Raw genomic sequence first — 14,300 nt, forward strand, 5'->3', positions numbered from 1 at the left:
CCAGGGAAGGTGGGATCTGTTCCAAAGGGACGGTTTACACCCGAACTGCAGCAGTACTAACATTCTTGCAGGGAAGTTTGCTAGTGCTTCTTGGGGGGGGGTTTAAACTAAATTTGCAGGGGGAGGGGATCCAGAATGTGACAGAGGATAGCGAGAGGAAGAATAAAGGACAGGTGGGGACTACACGGTTCTGGAATATTAAGTCTGTAGTAGAGAAAGGTGAGGCGGAACAAGTGATAAGGAGGACTCGTGTACAGAGGGATGGTCTGACGGAACATGGAGTTAAATGTGTTGAAAGAATAAGTAAATGTAGGAAGGACAACAAAATTCTAGGGGCGTATAGCCCGATGGGAGTTCGGGGAGCTGGGTTAAGCACAATAGGCAGCGATTCAAACAGAGAGAGGAGAAATGGGCTAAAAATTCTATATCTGAATGCATGAAGTATCAGAAATAAGGCGGATGAGCTTGAAGCCCAGGTGCGAATGGGTAACTATGATGTTGATGGGATAACGGAGACATGGCTGCAGGGAGATCAGACCTGGGAAATGAATGTACAAGGGTATACGTGCTATCGTAGGGACAGAAATGTGGGCAGAGGGGGTGGGGTGGCCCTGTTGGTGAGGAATGAGATTCTGTCCTTTGCAAGGGGGGACATAGGGTCAGGAGAAGTAGAGTCTGTGTGGATAGAACTGAGGAACAGTAAGGGCAAAAGGACCCAAATGGGTGTTGTCTACAGGCCACCAAACAGTAGCATGGATATTGGGTGCAAGTTGAATAGGGAGTTAACATTGGCATGTGGCAAAGGTAATGTCGCAGTAGTTATGGGGGATTTCAACATGCAGGTGAACTGGGAGAATCGGGTTGGTGCTGGACCACTGGATAGGGAGTTTGTAGAGTGCCTACGGGATGCATTCTTGGAACAGCTTGTACGAGAGCTGACCAGGGACAAGACTATTCTGGATTTAGTGTTACGTAATGAACAGGATTTGATAAGCGATCTTGCAGTAAAGGAGCCATTAGGAGGTAGTGATCATAATATGATAAGTTTTTATCTGCAATTTGAGAAGGATAAGGGCAGCTTGGAGGTGTCAGTGTTGCAGTTGAACAGGGGAAACTATGGAGCCATGAGGGAGGAGCTGGCCAAAGTTGACTAGACAGATAGCCTAGCAGAAAAGACAGTGGAACAGCAATGGCAGGTATTCTTGGGAATAATGCACAAGGTGCAAAATCAGTTCATTCCCCAGAGAAGGAAGGATTCAAAGGGGGGAAAGGGGCCACAGTGGTTGACAAAGGAAGTCAGAGATTGCATAGCATTAAAAAAAAAAAGGAAATGTGACAGAGCTAAGGTGAGTGAGAGGACAGATGATTGGGAAGTTTTTAAGGAACAACAGAACTTAACTAAAAAGGCAATATGGGGAGAAAAAATGAGGTACGAACGCAAGCTAGCCAGGAATATAAAGGGAGATAGCAAAAGCTTTTTTAGGTATGTGAAGAGAAAGAAGATAGTTAAGAACAATGTTGGGCCCTTGAAGAATGAATTGGGTGAAATTGTTATGGGAAACAGAAATGGCAGAAGAATTTAATGAGTACTTTAGATCTGTTTTCACTAAGGAAGACACAAGCAATCTCCCAGATGTATGGATGGGCCAAGGACTTAGGGTAACAGAGGAAATGAAACAGATTGACATTAGGAAGAAAACAGTGATAAGAAGACTGATGGGACTGAAGGCTGACAAATCCCCAGGTCCAGATGGTCTGCATCCTAGGGTACTAAAGGAGGTGGCCCTGGAAATTGCAAACGCATTGGTAATCATTTTCCAATGCTCCTCAGACAGGATGAAGAGGTCAATACTCCCCAATGCCATTAGGCTTTACAATTCTACCTCCAGGACTTAAGAACTTTTTAAAAGCTATTAATGCTTTTTGAGACGGTGATTTAGATGCATATCATATTTTTTTTTACTGAGTTAAGTATTGTATGTAATTAGTTTTGCTACAGCAAGTGTATGGGACATTGGAAAAAAAGTTGAATTTCCCCATGGGGATGAATAAAGTATCTATCTATCTATCTATCTTAGATTCAGGATCAGTTCCTGAGGATTGGAGAATGGCTAATGTTATCCCACTTTTTAAGAAAGGAGGAAGGGAGAAAACAGAGAACTATCGACCTGTCAGCCTGACATCGGTGGTGGGGAAGATGCTAGAGTCCATTATTAAGGATGAAATAGTGGCATATCTAGATAGCAGTGATAGGATTGGGCCGAGCCAGCATGGATTTACCAAGGGTAAATCATGCTTGACTAATCTGTTGGAGTTTTTCGAGGATGTAACCAGGAAGTTAGACAGGGGAGATCCAGTGGATGTAGTGTACCTCAATTTTCAGAAGGCATTTGATAAGGTCCCACATAGGAGATTGGTGGGTAAAATCAAAACTCAGGGCATCGGGGGAAAGACATTGACATGGATAGAAAACTGGTTGGCAGATAAAAAGCAAAGGGTAGCGGTGAATGGGTGTTTCTCGGAATGGCAGGTGGTGACTAGTGGGGTGCCACAGGGCTCGGTATTGGGACCACAGCTGTTTACAATTTACGTCAACAATTTAGATGAAGGCATTGAGAATAACATCAGCAAATTTGTGATGATACTAAGCTGGGTGGCAGTGTGACATGTGATGAGGATGTTAGGAGAATTCAGGGTGACTTGGATAGGCTGGGTGAGTGGGCAGATACTTGGCAGATGATGTTTAATGTGAATAAGTGTGAGGTTATCCACTTTGGGAGTAAGAACAGGAAGGCAGATTATTATCTGAACGGTGAAGAGTTAGGTAAGGGAGAAATACAAAGAGATCTATGAGTCCTTGTTCATCAGTCACTGAAGGTGAATGAGCAAGTGCAGCAGGCAGTAAAGAAGGCTAATGGAATGTTGGCCTTTATTACAAAGGGAATTGAGTACAAGTGCAAGGAAATCCTCTTGCATTTGTACAGAGCCCTGATGAGACCACACCTGGAGTAGTGTGTACAGTTTTGGTCTCCAGGGTTAAGGAAGGACATCCTGGCTGTAGAGGAAGTGTGGAGTAGATTCACGAGGTTAATTCCTGGGATGTCTGGACTGTCTTACGCAGAGAGGTTAGAGAGACTGGGCTTATACACGCTGGAATTAAGGAGATTGAGACATATTGCAACAGATAAGATTATTAAGGGATTGGACAAGATAAGAGGCAGGAAATATGTTCCAGATGCTGGGAGAGTCCAGTACCAGAGGGCATGGTTTGAGAATAAGGGGTAGGTCATTTAGGACAGAGTTAAGGAAAAACTTCTTCTCCCAGAGAGTTGTGGGGGTCTGGAATGCACTACCTCGGAAGGTATTGGAGGCCAATTCTCTGGATGCTTTCAAGAAGGAGCTAGATAGGTATCTTATGGATAGGGGAATCAAGGGATATGGGGACAAGGCAGGAATCGGGTATTGATAGTAGATGATCAGCCATGATCTCAAAATGGCGGTGCAGGCTCGAAGGGCCGAACGGTCTACTTCTGCACCTATTGTCTATTGACTTGAATATTTTTATTAATGCTGAAGGGGAAAAGGCAACAGAGAAAAAAAAAAAGAGTAAAAAAATATCAAACCTGAACTTCTCAGGACCAAATGCTGCGTGAAAAGTAGTAAGCCTTGCTTCTGCTCTCAAAACCTACAATTTTTAGATAAATGCATAAAATTAATAATGAACAGTTCATATTTTCAGTGACCAAATAAACTGAAAAAGTTGTTTTGTTATTACCTCCACCAGCCACAAAGCTTGCTCCCCAGTCAAATGGACAGATTTGTTACCTTCTTTCTTTAGACTCTACAAAACATAGTTTGCAAGTTAATAATTTTTATACATGAAACCATGTAGAACAAGACAATGCAAAACTTACCCGTTTTTTGGCATAATTTAACATTTCCAATGTGGTTTCGAAAGATGGCCAAGGAACATCCATACAATATTTCACCACAAATTGATCATCCTGGGAAGGCAAAAAAATTAAACACAGCCAATCAGAGAAAAAAAAGAAATCACAAAATGTAACCTAGTTTTACTTAGGTATTTTAGCTTAGTACAGTACCTGTATTTTGTGTAAATCTGCTTTTGCCTCTTCAACGATGTTCCGCCATAATGCTGGATTGGGATCTTCTGAAGTTGATGCTAGGTTCTCCAGAGTTATATTAAGCCTGACTTTGTACACAAGCTGAAAAAACCCATATATTCACTGTATTTCTTTTCCACATTAGAACTTAGAAGTTCACTAAAGCAGGACCTCTGTATAAATGTACTATCTACATTCCTTGCATGGTAATATATTCGGCTTACTCACAACAAAAAAATTCCAACATTGGTTTTAGTTAGATAATCTATCAGGTGCTTAGAAACAATAGTTTCACGACTTCAAATAAAAAAAGGGAGTGAATTTCTCACTGATGTACTTGATATTTTAAAAGTATAAGTCCTCCTATTTCTGAAGGTGCTTCCTGTATCCCTGAGAAAAATGTGTCTGTTTTTCAATTCATATGACACCATGGTTTAAATTTTAAGGCTGTGAAAGGCTTTCTAAAGTTAGCATACAAATCATCAAAATGACTTGTTCAATTTTCCAATCCAAGTTTGGATTCTCTGGAGATCATTTTTGCTATTTGTCCTCAGGATAATCAGACATATATGATCTGACATGATGTTACATACTAACTTTAACCCCTGCATTCCTCTATAACCATCAATACTAATTCCACATTCAACTTCCCTAAATGCACCCTTCTCAGTTGTTCCTCCTCTTTCCCAGCCAATTTATTCTTTAAAATGTACTAATGCAGCTCTAATTTCTAGCAATTAGACTTACTTCAACATCCAAACCAAACTGTAGAGCAAATTTCTCTGCTTCCTCGAATTTATGCTTGTAAAGCAGGCGACTGAATCTAAAAAACACAGATTGAGAAATACATTCAAACCATAACCATAGTCTAATTAACAAAAAACAACAAGGGAAAGAAAAAGGTTGGTAGGATACAAAGGGTGCTGGTAGAATACGGAGTTGAACTAAATGGATACTCTGGATAAATCTGGGATCATTCTCATCGGAATTGTTACGGATTCAGCAACAATAAATATATAAGTGTGGCAGGGTTTTTTTTATAACAAATAAAACATTTATTAAACACTGTAAAACAAACCCCCAAAAGTAAACAAACCACTAACGTAACCGGAAATTAGCTGCTGTGCGGCAGCTTAAACAGTTCTTAAAGGAATAAAGCAAAAACAGTTCTTCAAAGTAGTACTGCAAAAGTTCAAAATGCTTACAGTCCATTAAAGGAGAGACTTTTTAGACGATTTAAATTCTCTTTCACGTCGTGTTGTTGCGGTTCCCAGTCGAACTATACTTTTCCCGGAGAATTTACGAAGATGAAAATGAAACGGCTTAAAGGCACTGACCTTTCCTTTACAAAACTGTACCCAACCCTTTCTGCTATTATTCGCAGGGGTTACCACGGGGAAAGCCAAAGAATTCCTTCCGAATGAGGATCAAACAAGGTCGAACCTGTTTCACCGTCGAAATCGACTTTCCTCGATCTTTTAGCTCCCGAACTCCGATCTTCACTCTCCACTGATTTTTAACTGGCAGTATTATAAAGAAACTGCCGGCAATGACCTTTTAAACTTTAGGCATTAAATAAAACTCCACCTTTCAACCAAACTGCGTCATAATATTGGACCACGCAGTGGCATGGAGTCAAAATGGCAAATCCAGCCACGAACTGCCCCTCCTCACAGGGAGGGGTCCTCCTTTTATACCCTGTAAAAAAAACCTGTCACATGACCTCTACTGGCGGGAAAATGACGTCACTCCACCATCACAAGACCACTACCTTAAGTCCAGTATAGCTTCAGCACCACTGTCACGTGACAAGTACAAGATACCCACGGGTACGTAACAGAATATAGGAATCTAAGTGGTGACCTTATAGATATGTATAGGTTTATAAAATCAATGTTTATATACTGTGGCGCCACAATAGCGTAGCAGATTAGTGCAACACTTTTACAGCTCAGGGCATCAGAACTCGAGGTTTAATCCTCTGTAATAAATTTGTATGTCCTCCCAATGGAATGCATGGATTTATACCAGGTGCTCCAGTTTTCTCCCACAGTCCAAAAGTGTACCAGTTGGTAGGTTTATTGGTCATCGTAAATTGTCCCATGTCTAGGCTAGGGTTAATTCGGGGTTTTTTTGGCAGCAAGGCTCATAAGGGCCAGAAGAGCTGTATGCTGTATCTCTAAATTTTAAAAAATCAACAGAATCTAGTGCTGAAACTGTATCATGTCACATCTGAAATAAAAATTGAAAACATAACTGCTAAGGATCAGATAAACACAGACAGCAAGTGGACAAAAAAAAAAGGCTAAACAAATAAATAAACAAACACTGCCCAAAATCTTCACTGCATTGACAGCTGGAAGACATAAGGGAATCTAGCAAATGATCAAAAGTACTGAAAAAAAATTAAGGAAGGGGTGAGTTACTAGTTAAATTAGTGAAAGGCCTAAGAAAAATGGCAAGAAATTCAAACACAAGGTGAATGTAAAATGCAAGTCAAGGCCAAACTGCAGACAAACAGAGAAAGACGTACAAAAAGGCTGGATGAACTCAGCAGGTCGGGCAGCATCCGTTGAAATGAGCAGTCAACGTTTCGGGTCGAGACCCTTCGTCAGGACTAAAGGAGGAGGGGGCAGGGGCCCTATAAAGAAGGTGGGGGGGGGGGAGGGTGGAAAACCAATCAGAGGAAAGATCAAGGGGTGGGGGAGGGGGAGCAGGGAGGGAATAGGCAGGAGAGGAGAAGAAGGAATCTAAGGGGAAAGCACTATGGGTAGTAGAAGGCAGCAGAACCATGAGAGAGGTGATAGGCAGCTAGAAGAGGAGATAGAGTGAAAGTGGGATGGGGGAAGGGAGAGGGAGAGAATTACCAGAAGTTGGAGAATTCGATGTTCATACCAAGGGTCTGGAGACTACCCAGACGGTATATGAGGTGTTGTTCCTCCAACCAAAGTTTGGCCTCATTATGGCAGTAGAGGAGGCCATGTATGGACATATCCAAATGGGAATGTGAAGGAGAGTTGAAGTGAGTGGCAACCGGGAGATCCTGTCTGTTGTGGCAGACGGAGCATAGGTGCTCGACAAAACGGTCCCCCAATCTGCATCGGGTCTCACCGATGTAGAGGAGGCCGCACCGGGAGCACCGGATGCAATAGATTACCCCAACAGACTCACAAGTGAAGTGTTGTCTCACCTGGAATGACTGTTTAGGGCCCTGAATGGTGGTAAGAGATGAGGCGTAGGGACAGGTGTAGCACTTACGCTTGCAGGGATAAGTGCCAGGTGGGAGAACTGTGGGGAGGGACGTGTGGACCAGGCAGTCTCGGATTAATGATCCCTGTGAAAAGCAGAGAGGGGTAGAGAAGGAAAGATGTCCTTAGTGGTGGGGTCCTTTTGAAGGTGGCGGAAGTTGCGGAGGATAATATGCTGGATCCGGAGGCTGGTGGAGTGATAGGTGAGGACAAGGGGAACACGGTCCCTGTTGTGGTGACGGGAGGATGGGGTGAGGGCCGAAGTGCGGGAAATGGAGGAGATGCGGATGAGGGCATCATTGATGACAGCAGAAGGGAAACCATGATTCTTAAAGAGTCAAATCAAATCAAATGCAGACAAACAAGTGTTATGTAATAGAGTTCCAATGAATCCACCAAATACAAACACAACAAACAAGAGCAGGGGTAGGCTCCAACATGTGAACCAACAGCCAGATCACAACATCAACATTGTATCTTAAATTCTCATCTGTCAGCCTAGAATGGACCATGTTAGCACGTTAACCTTACCACCCCACCACATCAAATCCACTCATGACCATTACTGTTATTTTCACACCTGCTTCCAAAATGCACTCTTCTCAGTTGTCTTTCTTCCATTGATTTTATGCAATCATACCATGAAATACTAATCCAACTTGGCATCATCCTTTTCTAGTTCTCTCCCCATACTCCTCATTTATCCTGTAGTTTAAATATCTGCCATCTTGAATATATTCATTTATTCCTCTACCACTCGTTGAGATAAAAGAAAAATTCCAGAGATTCACAACTCTCAAAGAAGAAATTCCTCCTCTTCCTTGAAATGGTTGAAGAAATATTCTGATACAGATCAAATCTGTATGAACTACTCCACATCAGTGTTTGTAAAAGTGCTTCAAAACTATTCTTGCTTCTATTCTTCATACACATTGTAATAATGGCCAATGAAGCAGATGATACATGCAGCTTCAATGTGTCTTCCAATGCATTACGTGTGGAGTTCTTTTTGTGCATATTCTTACTGTTTCTTCCAGCTGCTCAGTCTCTTCCAACATGCCAAAGGTCACAGGTTAATTGCTAACAATAACTTGCCCCAAATGCAGGTTAGATAGAAGAACAGGTTTATAGGAAAAATTAATACAAGTAAAATATAAAATGCTAGAGGAACATGTAAGGGTAGGCAGCATCTATGGAGAGGAATAAAGAGCCAACATTTCAAGTCAAGACCCTTCATCAGTATTGCTATAGACTTGACAATCGAACTAGCCTTCCTATGTTAAGTGAAAATACGTAGGAAAGCCAAAATTCTACTGGACTTTCTTGCTGTATCTTTATACTACTTTTTTTGTGTTTCATGCACACTCTCATCATTTTTTGTATCACATTTTGTGATGTTCTTCCTGGAAAGCCCGAGATCCAGAGCGAGACAGACACACTGTAAGCAACAGAAGAAATTTTGCTTTTACATTTTTCTTTAATGAGGAAATATGATGAGGGAAACTGTGGTAACTCCACAGTTCCCCTCATTATACTCCATCAGTCATCTCACTAAACCCATCTATATCATTCTGCAGGATGCATATCATCCTCATAATTTGTTAAACTACCATCTTTGTATCATCACCCAAAATCCAATCACGTATCCTGTCCCAGTCCATGAAATATCCAAGCTAAACAGCAAATCTCACTGATTTCACAAACTAATTCAGCACACAAGTGAAGCAGATATATTCTATATTTCATTTCATCGCACAAAATGTATCAGAGAATGGGAAGGTAAAGTGGTAGAACTAAAGTCAATGTAAAACAGTTATCCCAGCATGCTTTCACAATGAATTGAGAGTAGTAAGCCTACCCTCCAGTTAGTTCTAGAAGATAGTGGTGGGGGGGGGGGGGGAAAGAGTGCAGGAGGCAGAGAAAGGTTAGAATGAGAGAAGGGGAGTAGATCAAGCACAGAGGAAAGGACGAAGCAGTCAAAAGAGAAGGATCAAGTAGTAAAGTGATAAATGAGCGTTCAACACATGAAAAGCAAAAGACTAGCATGGTTTTTTTTTTCTATTTTCTATTGATGTTTTGATTATCAACGTAGTTGGGTTTTTTTTAAAAACAATGATACTTTTTACCATACTTTGTTTTTACCTGTTTTCTGGCAATGCTTCTGTTAAACATCTCATAGCAATTGTAGAAATGACTCCTTTGGGTGAACTACAGCTCCTGAAAGTATGAAATAACTACACATAAATGACTATTTCTCATCAGCTTTGACATTTCTGTAAAATAGTTACATACAATATACAAAAACTGTAATGAATATAGCCTATTTATAAAATGCAAACATAAAAGAATTTCTGTATTTTACTGGTGAATATTTTCCTACCTTTTCTGATTTTCATAAAGTCCTTCCAAAATGTATATAGTATCCTATATCAAAAATTATACAAATCAATTATCAATGCTTCAGCTTGTCCAGTTTTACCCAACAAATCATGTTAACGCCAATGCAGCAATGGAGTGGCAAGGTAGAAATCAGATTTTCTAAATCCACTTGATTTTACATCTCAGTGTTGGCTCAAATAATTGGAATGTATGCAATTGGAAAAGTTAGTTGGGGAATGTTATTGCATAGATTTGACAGTTCAACTGGTCTCCAAATACAGTCAGCCCTCCTTATCTGCGGGTTCCGCATGTGCAGATTCAACCAACCGCGGATCGGGAAAACCTGGAAGTTCTCTCTCCAGCACTTGTTGTTTGAGCACGTACAGACATTTTTTTCTTGTCATTATTCCCTAAACAATACATTACAACAACTACCTACATAGCATTTACATTTTATTAGGTATTATAAGTAATCTATAGATGATTTAAAGTATACGGGAGGATGCATATAGGCTACTGCGGGTTGGGAAATCGAAAAAAAAAATGGACATTCTCTAAGTCGGAACAGGTACATCCGGTATTATTTAGCCTCAGTTAGTCAAACGTTTGTCTTAGTACATAGTATATATTTTACCTTTCTATGCATATAAAACACTTAAGAAAAGTATGTATTTTAATAACTAAACCACTGCGTTGCTTAGTAATAAGTGTAGCTTTCATTGGGGCAGGGCCTTCACACGCTCCATTATTCTCACTTTATCCTTTAAAATTGTTCCAATCATTGACCAACTGTAGCCTAACGCTTTTCCAATGACTGATAGCGTTTCATCTCTTTCCGATCGCTCTATTATTTCCACTTTATTTTCAATCTTGATCGTTTTCCGTCAATGGAACAGAAACACTGCAGGTGGCAGGTCCTGAGCTCCACTAGGTCCTAAAGTTCACCGCACTGAGACAGGTTAAATAAGGTCCGGAGCTTCGCCGGATCCTTAAGTTCACCGCACTGAGATGGTTAAATAAGGGACATGAGCATCCACGTTTTTTGGTATCCGCGGGGGGAGGGGGATCCCGGAACCAATCCCCCGCGGATAAGGAGGGCTGACTGTATGTCATAAGTAAATATAGAAAGACCAAAATTGTACATTGAAATTAGAAAAATCAAAAATATTAACTATGGTAGCATGACTTAGGGCTTATTATTTGAAAATAATGCAGTTATTAAAATGTTGTTAATAAACAAATTATAATAAAGTAACTATTCATGCAATTGATTGTTGACTGTTTATGCAGTTTATTGCCGACTGCAGATATGCAAACTCCAGTTCAAGTGTGTAATAATTTAATTGCAAACAAATTCATTATATAATCATTCATTTGCAGGCACAAAACTAAAGCTTGCCCTTTGACATGTGTAATTTACAATCATTCTTTTGTGACTTATTTCAAAGTGAAAAAATATTTCCAATCACTTGGGATATATTATGATCAGCTCTTACCTGACCAATATCTGTTTGAACCAGAGCTGAAACATTTGCCACTTCCAATGAGTACAGGAGTTTCATCGTCGGAAAAGAATACACCAAGAGATTTCTCATCTGTAAATAATTGTATACCCAAATTTGTTTTCAGTTTTGGGTACAAAATACAAGAACTTCACTGAAATTAGCTCTAGTTTAAAACAATGACTTTCAGAAGAGACATTTTCTAGAAAACAATTCAAGAAGAGTAAAGTTGATGTTCAATAAAAATAAAATTTCACAAAAGCAACAAATATCCATTAATAATATTGGGAAAAATACATAAACTGTTACCTCATTGTTCACTGGGACTGTCAAAGCCACAAGTTTCAAGTTAGCAATGCTTTGCCTATTAAAGATGACACTTAAATTAGAAATCATTCAGTAACAATAGCTATTTGCATGTATAGCACCACCTTTAACACTGAAGATTTGTCCCAAAAAACACTATAAGTACAAGGAAAAGCAATGAGCTCAAAGGAGGTAGTGAGAGGGATAACTATTTGTTTGGTCAAAGTGTGGGATTTTAAAGGCAGAAGGAAGTAAAAGAATACAAGTAAGGAATTCCAGAGCTTGTGTTCTACGTGGATAATGATGCATCTAATATTAAGATGATGAAGAGGGATAGTTTTACAAATAACCAGAGTCAGAACACAACAACTATGAACACACACAAAAAAACAGCATAACCTTACAGAATTGCACAAAGTAAAGCAGTAGATATGCCATTTTGCCAAAAAAGTATGATGGAAATGGCCTGGAATTACATTTACAGGATTTGTAAGCAATATGCATGATTCAATAGCATTGACAACCTACATCATCTATTCCTTAAAAAAAGCCTTGGTAATGTTTCATGAAGATATTACTTTCTTTTAATCTGCTTGTCCTTTTCAACTCTCCTTTAAAATTTCCCAGCAAAACTTGCTAAATTAATTCTTTATAGAATCAATAACAGGAGCAAATATTTTCTTACAATGTCATAGCAAAATGGAGTTTGATTTATGTCAGTAGAAGTAAACAAATGATGTTTATGATTCTACAAATAATTCAAATTATCTGCTACACTCTGGAGGAAAAGAAACATATCCCATGCAACAAAATTAATTAATTAAACAAATAGAAAAATCTAAAAATCACAGAAGGAAGCCTATATTACTACACAGCATATTTTTCTTACTTGGAAATGGAAGAAGAATCACACTCTGCAGTCACCAAAAAATCCTGAATTTCAACAAAGGGCCAGTACCAGACCATGACAAGAGCATAAACATCCCATGTACTGAGGAAATACTGAACCAAACAAACAGGAAATTAGAATTTAAAGGAAAAGTGTGGTGAGGGGAAGATTAAATATTACCAAACAAAATGTAAAATACATTGAATTAAACTTACATTATCGTCCAGGATAAATATTGTATTCCCAATAATTTGACACTTCTTAACACCTAAATTTATAAAATAGAATTTGTTACAAATTTTATCCAAAAAAGTATGAAGGAGAATTATAAACTAGCATGAAATCTTCCTTTCTTTCCTGTTCCAACCAACAAAGCTACACAAAAAGATAAATCATTGCAAAACTATCCTCCTAGTTATGGAGAACACTTTTCAATTTCCACCTGTTTGATTTTAGTTCTTACAAACTTTGAAATCTTCCACCTGTGATAACTTCAATCTGAATTGGATTGGAAGCAAAATGTGCCAAGAAATTGATGCATTTTTGATTAACAATTAGCACAGTACATGGGAGACAAACATTCATAACCCTTTTCTACAAATAAATCTCTAAACCAGCCATGAATGTTTTTTAAAATACTAAATGCATTAGGATGTACTCCCCAGTACTATGCAGTAAAATAGGTCTGTGCCACTTTGCAAAGCACACAATCTGATATACTGCAGTCGCCCACAACGCGCTACTAAAGAAATACATGGAGGCAGATAGAGCTGAACTCGGAATGACTTTACTGATTCAAGATCACGCGCTTAAATCTCCCCTTCCATGGGTCCCTGCGACCTGCAGGGCAGACGTCACATCAGACTGTCCCCGGAGGATCCGCCCCGAGCGGACCGCTCATCTGCCTGCGGCTCCCGATGCTGGTTCGAGTCCCATGTGTGCAGCCGCCACACCACCCACCACCCCCTCCCAGAAACATCCATCGGGGGAGTGGAGCCCCGAGTCTGTGTGGCTTGCCTGGGTGGCTGGCCTTGCCGGCGTGGTGCAGGTACCCTCACTGGTTGCTCAATGTCTAAGTGCGCCGGTTTGAGGCAGTCCACTGTAAAAGTCTCTTCCCAGCCACCCACCTCCACGACACACGTGGATCCATTGTGCCGGATCACCTTGAAAGGTCCCTCGTACGGCCGCTGTAGAGGTGACTTGCGCATGCCCCTGCAAATAAAAACATACTCACAGTCTTGGAGGTCTTCAGGAGCTTTAGGGGTGAAGGATGGCATGGGACCATGCCTGGAGATCGGGACCGGTGCCAGGGTCCCTACCTTGTCCCGCAACCTCATTAGCACCGTTGCTGGAGTTTCTTCCGAATCTCGGGCCTCTGGTACAAACTCGCCCGGGACCATCAGGGGGGTGCCGTAGACCAACTCCGCCAAGGAGGTGCCCAGGTCCTTCTTGGGGGCTGTGCAGATGCTCAGTAGGACCCAGGGAAACACATCTGTCCAGTTGGGGCCCCTGAGGCGCGCCATCAGGGCCGACGAGATGCCGATGGAATCGCTCTACCAAACCGTTGGACTGGAGATGGTACGCTGTGGTGTGATGCAGCTGGGTGCCCAGGAGCTGCGCCAGTGCTGTCCACAAACCAGATGTGAACTGCGCCCCTCTGTCAGAGGTGATGTCCGTTGGGAGGCCGAACCTGGCGATCCTGTTGGCAATGAGCGCCCTGGCGCAGAACTCAGTGGACGTGTCTGCAAGCGGTATGGCTTCCGGCCACCTGGTGAACTTGTCTACCATGGTAAAGATATACCTGGCACCCTGGGAGACTGGCAGGGGGCCGACGATGTCCACGTGGATGTGT

General features: G+C 41.0%; 1 protein-coding gene across 1 annotated transcript in view; it reads right to left on the bottom strand.

The window, feature by feature from the left end:
• Positions 1-14,300, bottom strand: part of kntc1 (kinetochore associated 1) — a 160,274-nt gene that overhangs the window by 127,333 nt on the left and 18,641 nt on the right. The window contains exons 10-20 of the mRNA XM_073065544.1: positions 12,664-12,716; positions 12,449-12,561; positions 11,563-11,617; positions 11,248-11,346; positions 9,753-9,796; positions 9,515-9,589; positions 4,872-4,947; positions 4,104-4,226; positions 3,915-4,004; positions 3,776-3,841; positions 3,624-3,685 (exon numbers count right to left, since the gene is read on the bottom strand). Of these exons, the coding sequence (XP_072921645.1) occupies positions 3,624-3,685; positions 3,776-3,841; positions 3,915-4,004; positions 4,104-4,226; positions 4,872-4,947; positions 9,515-9,589; positions 9,753-9,796; positions 11,248-11,346; positions 11,563-11,617; positions 12,449-12,561; positions 12,664-12,716 (856 nt within the window). The remainder of the gene's footprint in view (positions 1-3,623; positions 3,686-3,775; positions 3,842-3,914; positions 4,005-4,103; positions 4,227-4,871; positions 4,948-9,514; positions 9,590-9,752; positions 9,797-11,247; positions 11,347-11,562; positions 11,618-12,448; positions 12,562-12,663; positions 12,717-14,300) is intronic.

The sequence above is a fragment of the Hemitrygon akajei genome, chromosome 14, assembly GCF_048418815.1.
Source record: "Hemitrygon akajei chromosome 14, sHemAka1.3, whole genome shotgun sequence".
NCBI lineage: Eukaryota > Metazoa > Chordata > Chondrichthyes > Myliobatiformes > Dasyatidae > Hemitrygon > Hemitrygon akajei.